We start from the raw sequence: 19,759 nt of genomic DNA, 5'->3' as shown, positions 1-19,759 counted from the left end.
TTTGTTTCTTTTCCTGTTGCTGTGATAAAAAATACCCTGACAACAGCCACCTAAGGAAGAAAGGGTTTGTTTTGGCTTACAGTTCCAGAGGGATACAATCCATCTTGGACAGGAGAAAAAAAAAACAGGCAGGGAGGTATGGTAGTGGGAGCAGGAATCTGACCTGTGTCTTTATTCAGGTAACAGAAATCAGCAAACAAAACCAGGCTATAAACCATAAAGCCCACCCCCAGTGACATACTTACTCCAGCAAACCTCCACCTCCTAAAGATTCCATAACCTCCCCTAAACATCAGGACTAGCTGGGGACCCAGAGTTCAAACACATGAGTCAATGTGTGCCATTTCATACTCAAACCCTGACCCCAGCCCCAGCCCCCACAGCCTCTTCTACAGGCAGGAAGGAGAGATTCAGTAGCATTGACATAGGCAGTTACAGTCCACTCCTTAGCAATCCCTGAACAGTTCATCTGGTCCTTTTCTTTAATGTGTGAAAGAACATTGTTTTGTATGTCCAGCCTTTGGAATCACAGACAAAGTGGACAAGGGTCTCATTTTCACATCTTGTACCATATACAATGATGAATTCATGTTGATATTTATCTGGAAGGAGACTATAGAATTCTAAGGTAATCTGACCTAGCCTGGGACAACAGAGAAAATGATTTGCACAGTGGTCCTGGAGCTCAAGGCAAAGATTGGATAGAGACACTGAGGTTCTGGGTTGAGACAGTGCAAACCTAGGTTTTAAGTAGTGAAATACTCTTTCTTGAGAAAATCCCCTTCTTTTGCTTAGATAAGAATCTAGTGTGATTCTCAGAGCTGCTGCACAACACATGCAGCATCTTTGGTAGGGAAAGGAAAGAGGGATGGGAAAGCAAAGAGCTGAGTACTAATGGATGCCATAGAAAGAAGCTTGGCATGCCCATCCCAGTGTGTAAACAGACCTCAATGTCACAAGTGAGAGCAGAGGACTTGGAAACAATAAAATATCATGCTTTCTCTCTGTGTGTCCTTCTCTCCCTTCCTCCTTCCCTGTCTTCTGCCTCTTCCTTTTCAGCACTTCATCTTTGTTCTCTAAATAGGTCTTGGATTTTTTACCTCTCTATCTACATGCATTCTGGATAACAGGGAATCTTAGAAAAAGAAGTCAATCGGTGTGAAAGCCCAGGCGACCCCATGTGCTGGCAGGTTTGTATTCTGCACAGTTGCCATTGCATGCCCACAAGAGATAATAAAGTATCAGGTGATGCTGGGTGGCATACCAGCCACCTCTGGGCCTGAGGCAAGCTCATCACCCAGGCATTTTTTCTGGGAGGCAGGTACAGAGCCCCATCTCCTTAAACTCACAAATTAATTAAATGTCCCCTTAAGATGTGGCACACTGCATAATCAACAGCACTTCTGAGCTGAAAGGGATCTTGATCCACCAGTTCATTTTACAGAAGAGGAAACTGAGGCTTGGAGGCATTTGCTGTCTGGCTCCAGATCTCACAGTTAATTATAAGTGTCATAGAAGTGGCATTCAGGTTTCAGGCTCTTGTTTCACACTGGGCCTCAAGGAAATGTTGAGTTCCTGATGAACATGTGACCACTGGTGTAGAAGGCTGCCTTCATCTTCCCTATGGTCTCCCTAGGGGTCCAGTGGAAAGACAGCCCTGTGTGGCATTGAATCTGAGCCTGCAAGGACAAGGAAAGTGCCCAGGAGGTGATGCCAGATGAGGGGTGTCAAAGTCAACAAAATCTCAGAGGAGGGAAAGTAGATGCATGGGTGCTAAATAATACATCAGAGCGGAAAATGCTGAAACCCAATACCCTGCAGAGAAAGAAAGCAATAAAAAGCCAGGCGTTTCACACCACTGAGCTGTGAAAAAGCCTCAGGAATTGAACACCCCAGGATCCATGGAAAGTAGGACTGAAGGGCGGGCTGAAAACAGGGGACAGGGGAACAGTTTGTATAAGGAAGACTTAGAACCTCTTCTAGCTTGGCGAGGTGGCCAGCCCACTCTCCAAGCTCCAAATCCCCAGACATGTAACTTCCTAAGGTACTTTGGAGGCAGGGCCTGAGACGAGGTCACACTGATGAGCAGTTTACCTGGGAATACAACCCCACCAAGAAGAGGTAAAGGGGTCTAAGCAATGAAAACGTGGGGGGTAGGGAGCCACAAACAGAGGCACTACCACAGTGGCCAGGATGTGGGCCTCCAAGAATATTATGTGACTAGGACTCCAGGTCATCTTTTCTGCTCAAGGGTGAGGGTCTCCTGAGAGGAGAAATACGGGACAACCAAGTCTCTAATGTGGACACAGAGCTGAAGCTATGGACTCAGGGGAGCCAGGAGAGTGGAAGACATTTCAAAGGGAACCAAAGCAAGTGCTTTTCTAAAATGTCAATGCTGGGGAAAAATAAACAAACACCTCAGTATACTTCTCTGCTTCCCTCTGAGGATGCTGGTGGCCGGATATTTACCCCCAGGAAGACCACTGGAAGGCCTTCCAAGAGAAACAGGCTAGAACAAGATGAAAGATCCTCAAACTCCAATATATGTGGCCTCACCAACACGGTGACCGGCTCCCAGTCCAACAGCCGAGTGTAACCCTTGCACTCAGCGAGTCTCCAGTCACCTTTGCCCTCCACTCTTCTCTATTGGTAGAAGCCAAAGCCCAGCCAAATTAGAGGCTAAGCTGTGGCTAAGGACAGAGGTCACTCTCCAATGTTGCTCTTGTATCCCTAAGACACCTTCTTCCCTTCAGAAGCATGCCGATGCTTGGTTCTTTCTGGTGTCCGTACTGCACAAGGACTGAAAACCTCACATTCAAGATGCATAGCTAAGACCCATGGCATCTTCAAAGGCTGACATCAAAATCTGATCCAATTAATGATAGGACTGAAATCCAGAAGGTGCTGGACTTTGGTGCTCCTCAGTTTTCTCGGCAGAAAAGTGGAAACTCTAAGCACTGTGTGCTCCTGGAGCTCTTGTCTACAAGTAAAGAGCTTTCTTCGTGCAGGACACCATTCATAGTGAACGCATGTCAAGAGCTTCCCCTGGATGTGTCCCTGTTCAACATGCACAACCAAGGAAGCCCTATTTGGCCAGGCTGTCAGAGGATGTCAAAGTTCAGTGTGTCACAGCTCCCCCAGCCTCCAAACTGCCCTCCTGCGGTGGGACTGGAGATTCGATGACTCCTGCGATGGGACAGGAGATGTGATGACTCCTGCGATGGGACTGAAGATGTGATGGCCCCTGCAATGGGACTAAAGATGCGACGGCCCCTGCGATGGGACTGGAGATGCGATGGCTCCTGTGATCGGGCTGAAGATGCGATGGTTCCTGCGGTGGGACTGAAGATGCGATGGGACTGAAGATGCAATGACTCCTGCGATGGGACTGGAGATGCCATGGCTCCTGCGGTGGGACTAGAGATGCAATGGCTCCTGCGATGGGAGTCGAGATGCCATGATGCCTGCGATGGGACTGGAGATGCTATGACTCCTGCGATGGGGCTGAAGATGCGACGATTCCTGTGATGGGACTGGAGATGCAACGACTCCTGCGATGAGACTGGAGATGCCATGGCTCCTGCAATGGGACTAGAGATGCAACGACTCCTGCGATGGGACTGGAAATGCAACGACTCCTGCGATGGGACTGGAGATGCGACGGCTCCTGCAATGGGGCTGGAGATGCGATGACGCCTGCGACGGGACTGGAGATGCGACGACTCCGATGGGACTGGAGATGCAACGACTCCTGTGACGGGACTGGAGATGCCATGACTCCTGCGATGAGAGTGGAGATGCCATGATGCCTGCAATGGGACTGGAGATGCCATGACTCTTGCGATGAGACCGGAGATTCCATGGCCCCTGGGATGGGACTGGAGATGCCATGACTCCTGCGACGGGACTGGAGATGTGTCGGCTCCTGCGGTGGGACTGGAGATGCCGTGACTCCTGGGATGGGACTGGAGATTCAATGACTCCTGCGATGGGACGGAAGATGTGATGACTCCTCCGATGGGACTGAAGATGCGATGGCTCCTGCTGGCTTCTGGAGAAGCCGTGTTCCCCATTGCCGTGGTCTCACCACTCCAACATGCAAAAGATTCATTCCCTGTCCGTCAACCTGTGTGCCTCAGCCACTGACTCCCAAACCATCCCTTATCAAGTGGAAGCTTGCCCACTTAACTTTGTACCTCCTGAGCCTCCAGACACCTCAGATCCTTCCATCTGTCACCACCCCAGCCTTCTCCACACCTGTCTCTTCTCTGAACGCCTCCTCTGCCTTCTCCCCCTGAATGAAGCCTGGCTCTCACTTGAAGATACTGCATCCCCTTCAAAACCCTCAAACCAATAGGCTGGGGGTTAAGCAGGTGTTCTCCATTCTCCTTGTTGGGGCTTCTAGAACATCATCTGTTCTAATTCATTGGGGGGGTGCTCCTGCCATCCCAAGACCTAAGAAACCATCCAGACCTAGTTGACCAGCTGGCTCAACACCTGCTCTTCTACTTGGTCAGGAGAGAGTGGGTGGATCTTCCTCCACCTCAGCTCCCCAGGCACAGGAAGTCCCTAGTGTCCAGTTAGTCATGACTGTGCAGTCTTTCTGACTGGGGTTTCTTCCAAGGCATGGAGGGGCTCGGAAGCTCACAGGGCAGCCACCAGAAACAGCCAGGAAGGAGTCCATTGTCTGGGCCTCTGCCCTTCCAGACCAACTTAGCAAAATTACAACCTTATCTCCATCTGTGTATGCGCTTCAGTTCAATCAATACTTCCTAAGCACGTAGATTTGCTCTGCTGAATGCCGTAGGTGCAAAGGCGTCTACAAGGAAGACATTTTCATTTTTAAAGAATATGCAAAGGTGCCCCCTTTGTTCTCTTTCTCCTGGGCACAAACCTGTGCTCCCTAACCACCTCCAAGCACACAGTGTCTCTTTCCTGGTGTCTAAAATCCTGTCTCCTTGGCCTACTGACGTAAGCACTTCTCAAATGCAGACAGGAACAAAAAATGATGATTCAATCAGTTCATTTTCAAGACGGAATGACTGCCTTCCCCTCTTAGGCTCCTCCACCTTAAATATGATAATGCTAGGCATTAAATTGGAGAAGTGACTCAGTGGGTGGTTTAGTGGTTAAAAGAGCTTACTGTTCTTTAAGACCTGAGTTCAGTTCCCAGTGCCCACACTGGGCAGCTCACAACTGCCTATAACTCTAGTTCCAGGGTCTATCCAAAACGGCTTCTGGTTCCTGCAGGAACTGCAGTAACATGTACACACACACACACACTTTAAAAACACTTAATATAATACTATAAAAATAAGAATTGGTACTTTATACTGTAAACATTTGCATACATACCAAGTAGGTACATTGGGAATAATATCACAGCACACAGCAGTAGGCCCGCCAGCCTCACAGGCCTGTCTTTCCTAAATCAGACTTGTACAGTCTTCACACTTGCATCAAACAATGTGTGATGGAGAGCTTGTACATTTGCACTTTTCCCCTTAATGAATACTGCACTGTTTCAGAAGTTTAACTTGCTTCTAAGTACCAGTTAGGTCAGATTCCTGACTGGTAACCTAATAGGTCAGTTTCCTATTAACTTGATGGTTAGGTCAAACTGCTAACAGAATCGTTCTCTCAATATTCACAGGCTGCACTGTGGGCAAATGACTAGCTCCATTTGGGGCTTTTCTGATGCTTTAATTTCTGGGTTGTGGAATTTGAAAAGCCACATATGTGTGTGTATATATATTCATCCATCTACTGGTAATTGCAGAAGAGTTATTTCCAAATACACCATCCCATTAGAGAGATGTCCCTAGTAGATTTACCAAAGACCAAAACTTCCACTTTTATAAAGGTGTACATATTTCCCTTACTAAGATACTTTCGTATATAAGACATGAATACTTATTCCCTAAACTCCAAGTCTGTTCTCATTCTCAGCAGTGCCCGTAGGTTTGGGTTGGGTTGGGTTGGGTTGTTGTGTTATCTCCCAAGCTCTGCTGGTGGCATAGTGAGGGGTTGGGGACCTTGGTTCAGCTCACCTATTCTGGCCGCCTTTCTTGTCTTCATGCTTTTACAGTAAGCACTTTACTGAAGAGACTGCTCAAACTCCACCCTCTTCCTCCTCTCAAACCCCTCACATTCACAGCCAATCTGTCCTCACCAGCACTTGCCTTTCCACGGGGACTGAATCTGTCCCAGGCTCTCTGTATTTACCACGCCCCTCTTCCAGGAAAGCCTTACCCTCCTGGACTGAAGGCACAGGCTCCTGAGAGCTGGGTGTTTGTCTTCTGACAAATCCATTCTCAAACTCCATCTCTAAGGTCTTCAGAAACAGAATTTGGGAAGAAGTGGGGACCAGATGATGTCATAAGGATATGGGGTCCCTACATTGGCATTAGTAGCCCTATGACAAGGAGGCTCTGGGACTGGTTCTGTTTTGCCATGTGGTAACTTCCTGAAAGTTCCGCTGCTTTGGGCCTGGGGGTTCCCCCACCCTCCTTCTCCACCTCCTGCCTACTGAATGAGATAAGCCATTCCCCTTGGCCATGTGGGAAAATTTATAAAATGCAATTGTTTGTGAGAAAGTTGCTGTGTCCGGGGGTCCTGTGTCTGGATCTCCCTATAAGGTCCTGCCACCTGAGTGTGGAATGAAGTGGGAGGATCAGATGAGGATTCTGATGTGGTGGTTGAGTCCATGAAGGAATGGGGGTCCTTGACACCTTCTTCTGTTTCATAAGGAACAAATCACCCTGGGTCTGCAGGGCTCTTGCTACCTGAGTGTCATCTGCTGGAAGCCCATATCCTCTTGGCCACAGAAGAACTTCCTTTCTCACATGGAAAGAGGGCCAAGAAGTGGGTGGACAAGGCTAGAAAAATGAGCAGGCAGCTTGCCCACCGAGCATCCAATCAGCCAGGGTGCCTGACCCAAAGCTACACCTCAGTATGGAGACACCAATGAGCCATTGCCTGGGATAAGATGTCTACCCCAGGTTCATGAAAGGCTTTTCTAAGGCCTGGCTCTCATTTCTGCTCCTTCTCTCCTTTCATCCTGGCTGCACCATCCTTCTCCACCTCTCTCCACCATCTCTTCTTTAGCCTGCTGTGGCTCCCATTTCCCCATCCTTCCCTGGGTCAGCTTCAGGACCACTGTCCCTTCCTGAGGCTCTGCTCCAGCTCATTTCCCTTTCATGCTGGGCCACAGATGCTCTGCTTCCACCTTGATGCCACACTGGTGAGTCAATCCAAAACACTCCTGGAAGCTCAGGGCGTGCCAAGTGCAAAGGGGAGGTTAGGAGGCAGGGGCTTTCACTCCCACGGCGTCAGAGCACTGCCAAGGTCTAGGCAACTGCTGGATGAGGACAGGCTTCGGTGCTGTTCTGAAACTATCTCCTAGTGGCTCTGTAGCTTAAAGAATTATTTAAGAGGATGGAGAGTTGGCCTAGTCAGTAAAGTGCTTACTGTAAAAGCATGAAGACATGGGTTTGAATCCCCAGCTCCCAAAAAGCCAGTTATGGCGTGGAACACTTAGAATCCCAGCTCTGGGAAGGCAGAGACAAGTGGATCCATGGAGCCAGTCAGTGAGCTCCTAGTTCAGTAAGAGACCCTGTCTTAATAAGGTGGAAAGCGATTGAGAAAGACATGGAACGTTGATTTCTAGCCTCCATACATATTCATATGCACATGCTCACACATTCCCATGAACACACACCGAAAATGACAAGCTCCTCCATGTTCTGTTTTCTTATTCATAAGATGGGCGCTGGATAAAATGCCCACTTGAGAAGGTGTTAATGAAGGCATATGACACGATTTTGGTGGGACACACCCACACTGCATCAGGGATACACAATACTGATAACTGATGTACCCAGAGAGCATTACCTCTCCAAACCTGAATTCACTGCTGAATTCAATGCTGAATTGACTCATGAAATGACTGCACTAACATGATGCGGCACTTGACGACTTTGAACCTACATCCAGGAAGCTGGGCAGGCTCCCTCCATCTAGCATGTAAAAGCTGATCACCCTCAGGACAACAGTGAAAATCCAGCTCCATTTGACCCTCAGTTGCACAGCAGCTCCCATCCTTGGTTGAGAAAGACTCAGGTCACTATTCTGGAGGGGTCAGCAATACACCCAGGAGCCCTACTTCTAATCAAGATCTTTCTGGTTTTGAGCTATAAGGCCGGGGTGGGTCCTGAGTCTCTCCAACCAAATGTGGAGCTTAGAAACTACCAAAGCTGGAAGCTTGACCCCCAAAAGGCTGCGGCCAAATTTTTGCCTAAGCGCTCACACAGACTGATTTTAACTGGCATTTTGTGTTCATTGGGGGCCAGTGAGAACTTTGTCCCCAGCAGGGAACTGGGGTTAATGGTTCTGCCTCAGTCATGATCTCTATGAGATTTGCGTCTTTCCTGGACAAGTTCTAGGACAGAGACTGCTCATTTTCAGTGTTTTGCCTGGAACTAGGAATTCTCTTTCTGTGGCAAGGCAGTGCAGTCTTTTATCTCTTTCCAGAAACTCACATATGCTAGCAAAGTAGACCTCTCCAGATCTCATAAGCTGGCCGGGACTTTCAGACCTGGATGTGCAGAAGGGCTCCACTCACACAGTGATACTAATGGTGATAGTGGTTGGAATGATGCTTGTCATATTGCAAAATATTTCCTCACCCATGCTTATTCCATACTCAGGTGAGAACAGAGAAGCTGACACTAACAGTACTGGACTTTAAGCCATCTGTGATTAAACTGTGGCCCAGAGAAGTCACCTGACTTTTCTAAGGCCACAGAGACAGCAAGGTTAAGAAAAAACTGAACCAGGGCTGTGGTCTCCTGGTTTCTGATCACATCTTGCTCTCTGACCCCATGACTAATGTCAATAATGCCTCCCATCCATGTACATGGAGAGTCTTGGGACTCTGGATATTTTTAGGGAGTCCTGAGAGAATAGAAGAACATTCCAGGGGAGGAAAGAATAGGAAAAAGCCGCCAGAGTACACATGGAGACTCAGAATAGCAGGTCAGCTGTGGCTGGAGAGACAGCTCCTGAAAGTGAGTTCAGAGGAGGCAGGCTTCCCGTGCCTGGGTAAAGGACCCCCAGGTGAAGCAGCAGGTGATCTGAACTTAGACTCTGACTTAGTCATTGACCTTCATGGTGATCTGCTGTGTGAGAAAACATCATCATGGCCATTCTGACTTAGTCATTGACCTTCATGGTGATCTACTATGTGAGAAAACATCATTGCAGCCGCTTTTGACATGAGCTACATCTCAGCTATCTCACATTACTCTGGTTCTCAACAAAGCACCGGGCAAACCCAGAGGAGTGTAGGACATCACTCACACACTCAGGAGGCTTCAACATCCAAAGAGAAGCATGTGAGAGCTGTGCACCAAATCCTGGAGTGGTGGCCGGTGTGGGAGATGGGACCTGTGAAGGAGGAGGGTGGATCTGGATCAGTGCGAAGGAAAGACAGTCCAACCTGCCCATATGAAGGCCAGCCATTTGAGGGTCTGAAGATGCTGGGGAGATGGAAAGCCAGGACTAGAGAGCTGGAAAGGCTCTCCTGACTTGGAGTGGGGAGGGCAAGCCTGGCTTGACAGGAGTCCGTCAGAGCTCCTGGCCTTTCCATGCCTCTTCCTTTAAGATTATACCCAAACCAGCACCATTAGGGTACTTCTTGATTGGGAGCTATTTCTGTGTGGTTTGAGGCTGAGTTCCCAGGCACACAGATCAACACATTAAAGTGATAAAGTCCAGGATCCCTGGACACCATCTGCAGGGGATGGGTTTACAAGAAGGCATGAAGGTCTCTGTTTCCACACTTCACGTCTCCTCCGTGGCTCTCATCACTCTGGCTCCCCCATCACCCTGCTGTCTCTGCCCTGTTTTCACCCTCCCGCCTACTGGCTTCATGCTGCCTTCAGCTGGGAGCAAATAACCTGAGTGCCTATCAGCATATTTACCCCCCCAGAAGTATTTCCCAGTGAGTCCCCCCATAAGAGCCCTCCCCAGCTATGAGGTTGGGATTGCCCATCATGTTAGCTGCAACTGCACAGTTCACATGGGGTGCTAGCCAGAAAGAACAGAGGGTTTAAACAGGGCAGTTGATTCCATTCCCTAGTGATCAGGAATCGAGTGCCAATCAAACGAATGTGCAGGTGTCCACAGCAAGGAAGCCCTTTGCTCTATGCCCAGGAATGATAGCTATGACTGTATCATACGGTAGATCCATTTGTAGCTTATTGAAAAACCACCATGATAAGGAACCAGCTCATTTCAAGCTCTATCCACAAGTCACTCATGGTACAGATGCTACAGAAGGTTGTCGGACACCTCCTCCCATTACTGGACAGACTACAGAGTCTCTGGTGCAACAGCCACTCTCCTCCATCTCTGTGAAGATGAGACAGGCTGAGCAGCAGGAAGTACAAAATACATCAGAACATGCCTCACTCTGGTCCCCAGTGGCAGAGATTCCATTGTTCACTCAACCACTCCACAGGAAGAGCCACAGCCACCATGAGGTGATGAGACCTTGGAGTTGAAGAAGAAAATGCCTTTGCTCTAGCCCACCTCTCACAGATCCAGGAACTCCAGCCACGAAACCACCCAGGAACACGGAGCCTGGCAACTGTGACTCATAGAAGATTGTTCAGAAGATGACCTAACAACTTTGTGATGGACACAGGAAGCTCAGTGTCCTGCAGACCCAGTCAGAGGTTGATAAATCCAGCTGGGGAGGTCTGCTTGACCCCTCTAACAGAACGAAGCACCCACAACTTCTTTATCTGGAGAACAGACGGCTACATGGCCCTCAGCCAGAACTGTGTCTGAATATGGGCTGGAAGAGGTGGCCCAAGAAGGTGAGGATAAAACAGTACCCAGGTAAATAGACCACTGAGGCTTAGTGTAGCTCAGGGTACATGTACATACAGAGGGCCCAAAGGGTCCTGCTGCCCTTAAGAGTCAATAGCAAACATCCATGAGAAGAGGCCCTGCAGAATGGAAGGGAACACAGACCAGATCTAACTGCACACTAGTAACAAGGTCTCTTCTAGAAAGTGAGCTTTCTAAAACATAATTTGGGTTCTTTATGATGTGGGAAAGGGCAGCAGAATCCCCACGAGGAACTGGTTGGCAGCTAGGCTCACACTATTTCTACTGCAGTGACTTGAAGCTACAGATCCTGGGAGAGATCAGGCTGGCTGAATAGTGGCACAAATGTTCAGCTCACTGAGAGGCAAACTCCCGGGGGAACTTAACCTGAACCACATGTGAGTTTCAACACAGAACTGACACACCAGTGTACCATTTGGTGCTAGAACAGGTAACCTGAAAATGAACTCCACTTCAAGCTTTCATTCCAGGGTTTTAATCAGATTTGGACCAAATTTGACCCCATGCAGAGTGTGGTGCCTTGGGTAGAGAGGTCAACTGTAAATGATACAAGCCTGTCTGCCTGTCTGTGTCCAAACATTGCCACGTATAAACTGTGTTCCACAGTGGACAGCCAGCAACAGCCACAGTGAGCCCAGGGGGAGGACAGAACACGGCTGGGCTCAGGACACAACAGTGGCCATTCCTTCACCTGCTGTGAAAGCCTGTCCTTCCACCAGGCACTCTGACTCCCCACATCTCCAAGAACACCCATGGGGTCCTCATGCTCACGAGTCATGTTACATGGGAGGTTATCTGAATGCAAAAACACACAACGTGACTCACTTTAAACATCCTCATGCCAGAAGTTACACTTTCTATCTCCAAGGACAGAGGCAGGCTAACTAAGCCAAAGGTTTCACACTTTTCACAATCAATGGTAGACTCTTGCAACACTCTGAGAATTCATGGTGGTCCATGGCCATGAGTGGCCAGCGATCCTGAGTACTGGATGTCAGTCATTTTACATCCACCCTCCCTTCATGAGAAACACTGGAAACTGGTGGTTGAGAGACTGCATTTCCATCACAGGGGAAGCACGGACTTGACTGAGATTCCAGTTCAGAGCAGGCTAACAGAACCAGCCCACCACTGCATGATCTGAAAGTGCATGGGGACAGAGCTTGGCACAACTCTGGACAGCATCATCACCCACCCACACAGTTACCTGGGTGGAAGGTTGGCTGAGGATGGCACAAGGGAAAGCGGGTGCTCCCAAGAGTCCATCTTACATGCTGGCCTGCTGCATCACCATCTATGGTGATTCCTGCACACAGTGTATAGTGATTCACTACTCATCTATGTACTTACATACTGTTCACTCTAAAACCCAGGACCACAGGATTCCAGGCAAGCATTCAGCTAATAACCCAACTAAGCCAAGAGACGAATGGTGCCCAGAGGTCAAGTTAGGAAACAAGGTGTGTATGGTTACATTTGGAGCCAGATACAAGGTCCACTAGATGGCACCTTGCAGGCTGAGTGACAGCCATGAACCAGGATGGCTGTAGAGAATCAGAGGTGATGAGGCAGAGTGTGAAGTTCAGAGATTTGAGATAAGGAAACAAAATAGTCAACTGTGTTCCTCCTCTCAAGGCTGATGGTACACGTGGGAAAATGGAGGGCTGACAGGAGATGCATGTGGATGATTCCCAGGGAAAGAATGGTCTATGAGAAATGCCTCTACGTAATTCCCCAAAGCTAGTGCTTCTGGGGATGCTTGCCCAGAAGAACCCAGAGATCAAGGATGGGCCATGCTGGGAGAGGACTGAGGCCTGGATGTCCTTTGTCATTCTCAGAATGAGGTGAGGCCTCTGTGACCTCACAGGGTAAGTCCCTGCCCTAGTGACAGCAGTGGTCTTGGTCTGAGGGCAACACAGAGTCCAGCAAGGACAGCTGGGAGTCAAAGCAGGCCCAAGTGTCTTGAAGGTTTGAGGCTATTTTCTGGGATGGATACTGCCCAAAATTAATCTGAGTGACTCATTCAGTGGGAGGCACTTCTACACTGGGGCTTTAAATGGGGAGACTGAGACATAGTGAGATAATTAAAATGTCTCTTACTTAGGGCAGCTCATCCTAGGAAGAACTAGAAACAGCAGGGACCAGGGTTCCCATAGCAGTGGGACTGGCCACTCAAGAACCCAGGGAGAGAAACTGCTGGACTCACCAGGGAGAGGAGCCTTGGAATGAAGCCACACAGATGTATCTGGACCAGGACTCCAACCTCCAGCCTAGGTAAGGAAGGATGGAGGGTTCCTGTTTGCATGCCCAACAATGACCATCATTCATAGTGTGTCCAGGGATGGTAGAGGAAGTCTCTGGGGTGCTGACGTCTGAGCTTCCCTGGAGTAGCAATCTTTTCATTTGTACTCAGATAGCTGACAAATATGGGAACAAACTCAATGTCATTATCACAGGAACACCATGGCTGCACTCTCCCCTCTAAGTCTATACTTACATACACATTTTCACTTGGTGTGTGTGTTATTGGTGTGTGCTCCTGTCTGCAGGTTCACATCCATGTGTGAAAGTGCATGTAGATGATACTGAATGTCATATGTCTTCCTCTACCAACACATATGACAGAGGGTAAATTTACGCTCAGCCTTTGTTGATAAAATGACAACATCACCGCATCTTAAGCATCCTACTTTGCTAGGACAGTGTGCTCAGCACAGTGTGAGGAAGCGTGGTCGCACTTCATGTTATACTCAGGCACATAGGCAAAAGCTGGAGAGAGGTGTGGTCAGGCCTCTGTTACCTCATAATAATAGCTCACTGCCATGGTAACGGCTGTGGTCTTCATGGGAGGGAGCACAGTATCTACTGGGGTGGGCTGTGGGGTTCAGATGGAACTGCAGGTGTGAAAGTAAGTTGAGGCTAAGTGGTGGAATGGATCCATACAGGATTCTTGGGATGAAGGCCTAATTTAAACTCCTTACACTATTCAGAGAAGCAGGGGTGATAAAGGGTGTGAGACACAATGTGGTCCTTGAAGTGACCTTTAGCAGGACCTCAGCTACAGCACTAGGAAAAGTTGCAGTAAGTATCAGCAGACATGCTCCAAGGACTAGCCAAACAAGGACTCAAGGAGATCACAGCCACTATTCACCAGAGAATGAGGTCACAGGATGACCCCAGTCTGTACCATGTGGAAAGACTTTAGGTTACAGACCGGGGCAGGATAAAGCTCTGTTGTTGTGCCCCAAGCCAGAGACAGCAGTCCTCTATGACAGCCATAGTGTCCAGGCACGTCAGTTCTTTTCTTCTACTAACCCCCACCTGTATTTGTCAGAAAAGGTGACAGCAGCTGAGGCAGAGTCAGCACCCATGTCAGGATCCAGTTTCCAAACTGTGATGGGATGGAGCTCTGCTGTCACACTGTACTCCGGTGACTGACATTCTCAGAGGCCACTGACTACCATGGGAGAGCCAGTGTGGGAAATCTCATGACATTCTCAGAGGCCATTGACTACCATGGGAGAGCCAGTGTGGGAAATCTCATGACATTCTCAGAGGCCATTGACTACCATGGGAGAGCCAGTGTGGGAAATCTCATGACATTCTCAGAGGCCATTGACTACCATGGGAGAGCCAGTGTGGGAAATCTCATGACATTCTCAGAGGCCATTGACTACCATGGGAGAGCCAGTGTGGGAAATCTCATGACATTCTCAGAGGCCATTGACTACCATGGGAGAGCCAGGTTGGGAAATCTCATGACATTCTCAGAGGTCAGTAACTACCATGGGAGAGCCAGGCTGGGAAATCTCATGACATTCTCAGAGGCCATTGACTATTATGGGAGAGCCAGTTTGGGAAAATTCATGACATTCTGCTTTCAGTGCCCTCCTCCTTCAAGCTGGATTGAATGGTGATGAAGGGACAAGTTGAAGGCCAAGTTTACCACAGGATCCTACAGATGGCATTCTCCAAGTCTCTTGACTAGAGAAACTTGCTGATAAAATAAATCAGCAGAAATGATAAAGATTTGAACTTTTTACACTGGGGCAGAGTATGACACATCCCCATGGCCTTGCTCTTCCCAGGGGTGGTGATCCCTGCAGGGGAAGGAAAACTAGTTATGAGCCTGTTTCCCAGAAATGGTCATAAGGGAAACCTTTTGGTACTTCCCCTAGTACCAGTCCAAAAGACACCCATGGGCTTGGACAGCCCTGTGCTTTCCCAAACAGAGTGAGTCCTGGCCTCTATGACCTCACATAAGGGTCACTGCCATGGTTATGGCTGTGACTTACTTCTGAGGACAACACTAGGATTTATACCCAGAAGAAGGTGGGTAGGGATATATTTCAGGTAAATGACTGCAGAAAATTCTTTGGATGAAAATGTGATCTCACACCAGTATGTGGACATGTGAGGGGCATTATAGAAAAAGGGTGACTAAGTCACAATTCCATGTTACGGGTTTTTGATATACAAGATATATGTGGTCTTAAGAAGAGTTGCATTAGAAAGGAGCAGAGAGACACCTCACAGAGCATGACTATGCATGACATGCAGGGAGAGGACACCATCCCCACACAGGAAAGAGGCCTTGTGAAGATCTGCACAGCCCCCAGTGCCTTAGCAAGACATCTTCTAGATACATAAGGGACAAATCTCTGCTGTTTCCTTGAACTCTCTGTGATATGCTGTCATGGGATCTGACCACAGAACGGGATGAAAGGCTGCATGACCCCTTGTTGGGACTCTCTTAGCTCTCTCTATTAGAAGCAATGACCTTCCCACATGAGCTCTTCAAGCCTCTCCACCTATAGGCAGAGTCAGATATATATCAGGAAAGACTTCCCAACCACCTTCTCTCCTACATATTTGATGTATTTGTACAATGTATAATTTATTTCATCTGGACTGTGTGCTATGTGTCTCTGTGTTCCTAAAGGACAGGTCAATGATGTTCTGATTACATTTGACATGACAGAAAAGGACACCAAGTATTTTCCTCCGTCAATATCAATCTTTTTATTTTCAGAAAAGCTGACCATAGACAAAGGCTAATGACAATGTAGCTTTGGACACACATGGATTCAACTACCTCAAGCCTGAAGAGAAACAGGTACAGGACCCAATGGGGCAATGTACCCAGGCTAAAATCTGGACACTAAAAAGCCTATTAAAAGTAGTGAAGGCCAAATATGGACCCTTAGAATCCTGAGCTAAAGTCTGAGATGAAAGCACCCCAGGTATAAGCATAAACCTAAAGATGCAGGAACTCAAATAAGAAGCGTTTCCTGGTCTCTCATGGACCATTGTCCTACCAAGGCCCAATGCAGAAGAGAAGTGTGCCTGGGACAAACCCTGCAGTGAAAGAGGCCTGCACCCCACCCAAAAAGTATTGAGTGGGCTAAAAGTGGACCCTAAAGAAGCCCAAATCTAGAATAGAGTGGACGCTGGGCCAACCCTTGACCATGAAAAGGGCAGGTCTATGGACAGATAATATATTGACATGGGTAAATTTTCAAATTATAGAGGCCCAGGCCAATCCAAGAAGAGAGGCATGCCTGGGCCAAACTCTGACCCTGTAGAAGCCCAGATCCAAAGCAAGAAGAGAGATGGGCCTGGGCTAATACCTTTCCCTGAAGAAGTCCAGGTCCAAAGCAAGAAATGTGGGCCTGGGCCAATCCCTCAAACTTAAGATACTTAGGCCCAGAAAGAGATGGCATATGGGCCTGGGACAATCCGAAAAATAGAGGCCCAGGTTAAACTACAAAAAAAAAATGTATGCCTTAGCCAAACCCTATCCCTGAAGAATCCCAGGCCCAAAGCAAGAAGAGATATGGGCCTAAGCTAATACCTTACCCTTTAGAATCCCAGGCCCAAATGAAGAAGAGATGTGGGCCTGGGCCAGTCCCTGAACCTTAAGATGCCTGGGCCCAAAAAGAGATGATATATGGGCCTGGGACAATCCCAAATATGGAAGAGGCCCAGGTTAAACTACAAAAGGAAAATGCCTGGACCAAACCCTAACCCTGAAGAAGCCCAGACCCAAAGCCAGAAAAGATATGGACCTGGGCTAATACCTTACCCTTGAGAAGCCCTGGCCCAAAGCAAGAAGAGTTGTGGGCCTAGGCCAACACCTGAAATGACAGAGGCCCAGGGAAACTATGAAAAGGAGTGAGCACAATCAAATTCAATCCCTGATTCCTAGTACAATTACGAAAGTAAAATCATTCTGGATTAACCCCTCACCAAAGAGACCTGGGCCCAAACAGAGCACTGTGCTCACACCAAATCTAAAGTGAAAAACATGTGGTTAGAGCATATACCATGAGGCTCTCTGATCCAAGGCCTTAGTTTCAATTGGTACAAAACAACCAACCAGGTATTAATGCAGACATATGCCAGCTTGAACATTGATAACCTTGGACTCACCCACAATACTTCCTGTACTAATGACTGATATGGACAACCTGAGTATCTAATATGTGCTTCTCACACAGAAACTTCACTCAATCTAGGCAACATTCTCAACACATGTGAGCAATAATACAAGGGCTCACCATAATAAAAGGGCTCACTAAATAACTATCAGTGTAGACATGCAATACCTAAAATCATGTTATGCTGCACCCTGTAGTGTCTGACACAAGGACTTATCTTGACTTAGACTGATTGTTTCAGAAAGAAGTATTTCTCAAGTGTACCTCAGGCCACAGCCTGTAACCAAGAACCTTGGACTAATCATTGTTGGTGTGATTTGGACACATTTGGACACATCATATCCTTCAAGATCCAGATCTTGATGATAACCTGATGATTAATACAGGTGCAAGGACTTACACAGACCTCAAAGGAACCCGGCTGCTCCTTGAACCCCAAGAGCCTGGGCTAATATCGTCCTCAGGGGTGTGTGGATTGCACCCTCTTTCTATGCAATTTAGGACAAAATCCCACCACAAAGGAGTGATGCCTTAAAGGGACCAAGCCTCGCCTTAATAGACATAACCATGACCCTGACCTGGTCTGACCACCAGGCATTACCTTCATGTTAGTTTATTTTGTAGGATATCAGTGGAAGTTAGGAGCTGTTGGACCACCAAGAGCCTTGGGTCAAATTTCAAGTGTGTTTGGGCCACACCTTCTCTTCTTCCAACCCAGACTCCATTACCAATACAGGGAAGCCAGGACCAAATGACATACTTGACTGTGCCCAAGCCACAAATGACCATCAACCAACATGGGCAGACCTTGTACTTAGGGGTGTGTGGGCCGCACCTTTATTTCAAGTCTGACCACATGCTGTCTGGACTTCAAGAAATACAGGAGAAGATGATGTGAGTTAGCCCACAAGAAACCTTCTAACAAGAATGGACCCACTGTACTAACAAAAGCATTGGTGGTTTAATCACTGAATTTCCACATATTACCTTACAGATGTGTAGACTATACACACCTTTCACCCAGCTCAGGCAACCATGCTCAAATCAGGGAGTCAGGACAACCTCACAGCCTTCATGACCATCTGGGTCACATTTGAAAATCAAATAACATGGGCACACATTGGATAGAGGGTGTGTGGGCCGCACCCAGGAATCCCTGTGCCCAGGGTTTATCAGGACTACAACAGATGAAGAACAGCACTTTGATCTCAAGTGTGACCTAGAGCACATACTACTCCAGGAAGGTTGGACACATTTTAACACCATGGGGTGGTGGTCTGCAGAATGACATCATGGAAAAAGACCATGAAGTGACATCAATGGGATCCTGCCAGCCAATCAATGTCAGTGTGAGTTGGGGGCTAACTTACCACCATGAAGCCTGGGTCAAAATTAACTTTGAGGCTTGTGGACCTCACCTTCTCTTCATCAAACTCAAGAGATAAGCTTAACTAGGAGGACCCAGGACCACAAAACATGGCCTTCATGATGTCTGGGTCACACCAGAGAAGCAACCTGGGCAGACTTTGCCATGATGGGTGTGTGGGCCGCACCCAAGTGTCATTATTTGTCCAGGTACTATCTTGTCTACAAGAGACCCAGGACAAGATGATCTCATGTGTGACTTAGGCAACACCAAGAAACTCACAGGCAATTGGAATCACCACAACAACCAGCATGAGTGGTCTGTTATGTGACATCAGCCTCATAAACTTCACAAGCCTCACAAGACTGTGGTCCAAACCCTCTTAGCCTGACATCCCAGGTTCCCTCCGCACTCCCTGTTGACCTTTGTCCTCAACCTGACCTGAATAGAAACATCAAGTAACCCATTGGGTTAAGAAGGTGATGGACCAGAAGTACAGACAACTTTAATGGTAATGAGTAATGAGAAATCTTGAAGGCCCTCCTCTGGAGGCATGTTTTTTGGCTTGTTCACTGTCTAGAAGTAGTTACTGAGTATTCCTCAAAATCTCAAAAGAGCCTACCTAAAGAAAGATGGAATTATATAGTGATTTCTATAAATCTCTGTCTTCATCTTCTGTATATAAAACAGTTCAGAAGCAGTGCAGTGTTATATTATTCTTTATTGTGCATTTCATGCTGTAGCATTGTGTATATAGTATTCAATAAACATGATGTTCATCTGCAACCATGGTTTATCCTGGAATGCTCATTTTGGCCCTTTCCCTATACTTCTAACAGAAGGTTTTCAGACTTTGGATTGAAGATTTAAGGACCAGGCTGTGACTGTCATTGACAAACAGCAAGTGTGGGTAGCTAGCACATCTCTTTCTCACCTGCTGTGTCCATGTAGACAACACATATCTGAATTCTCAGACCTCATCCTGAAGATCACTGCACCCCTATCCATGCTTTATATCTTTAAGCTGGAGTCTCTC

General features: G+C 47.7%; 1 protein-coding gene and 1 long non-coding RNA gene across 2 annotated transcripts; one reads left to right on the top strand and one right to left on the bottom strand.

Annotated features, from left to right (window-relative positions):
• Positions 1–2,520: 2,520 nt before the first annotated feature.
• Positions 2,521–10,631, bottom strand: LOC119087610 (zinc finger protein 768-like). Its single transcript, XM_037203738.1, has 3 exons — positions 10,469–10,631; positions 9,361–9,447; positions 2,521–4,089 (listed from the first exon to the last, which is right to left on the bottom strand). The coding sequence occupies exon 3, from the start codon at positions 4,071–4,073 to the stop codon at positions 3,102–3,104; it is 972 nt and encodes a 323-aa protein (XP_037059633.1). The 5' UTR covers positions 4,074–4,089; positions 9,361–9,447; positions 10,469–10,631; the 3' UTR covers positions 2,521–3,101.
• A 2,184-nt stretch (positions 10,632–12,815) lies between these two features.
• On the top strand, positions 12,816–19,509 carry LOC119087609. The gene is made up of 3 exons (XR_005091085.1): positions 12,816–12,885; positions 13,022–13,191; positions 15,950–19,509. It is a non-coding gene; the product is annotated as an uncharacterized LOC119087609 (long non-coding RNA).
• Positions 19,510–19,759: the final 250 nt, after the last annotated feature.

Source organism: Peromyscus leucopus, chromosome 3 (assembly GCF_004664715.2).
Source record: "Peromyscus leucopus breed LL Stock chromosome 3, UCI_PerLeu_2.1, whole genome shotgun sequence".
Taxonomy (NCBI): domain Eukaryota; kingdom Metazoa; phylum Chordata; class Mammalia; order Rodentia; family Cricetidae; genus Peromyscus; species Peromyscus leucopus.
The sequence above is the reverse complement of the archived record's forward strand: the minus strand, read 5'-3'. Positions and strand labels throughout refer to the sequence as shown.

Excerpts from the sequence above, each read along its gene's own strand:
- LOC119087610 (XM_037203738.1), bottom strand. The coding sequence starts at position 4,073 with ATGGGGAACACGGCTTCTCCAGAAGCCAGCAGGAGCCATCGCATCTTC.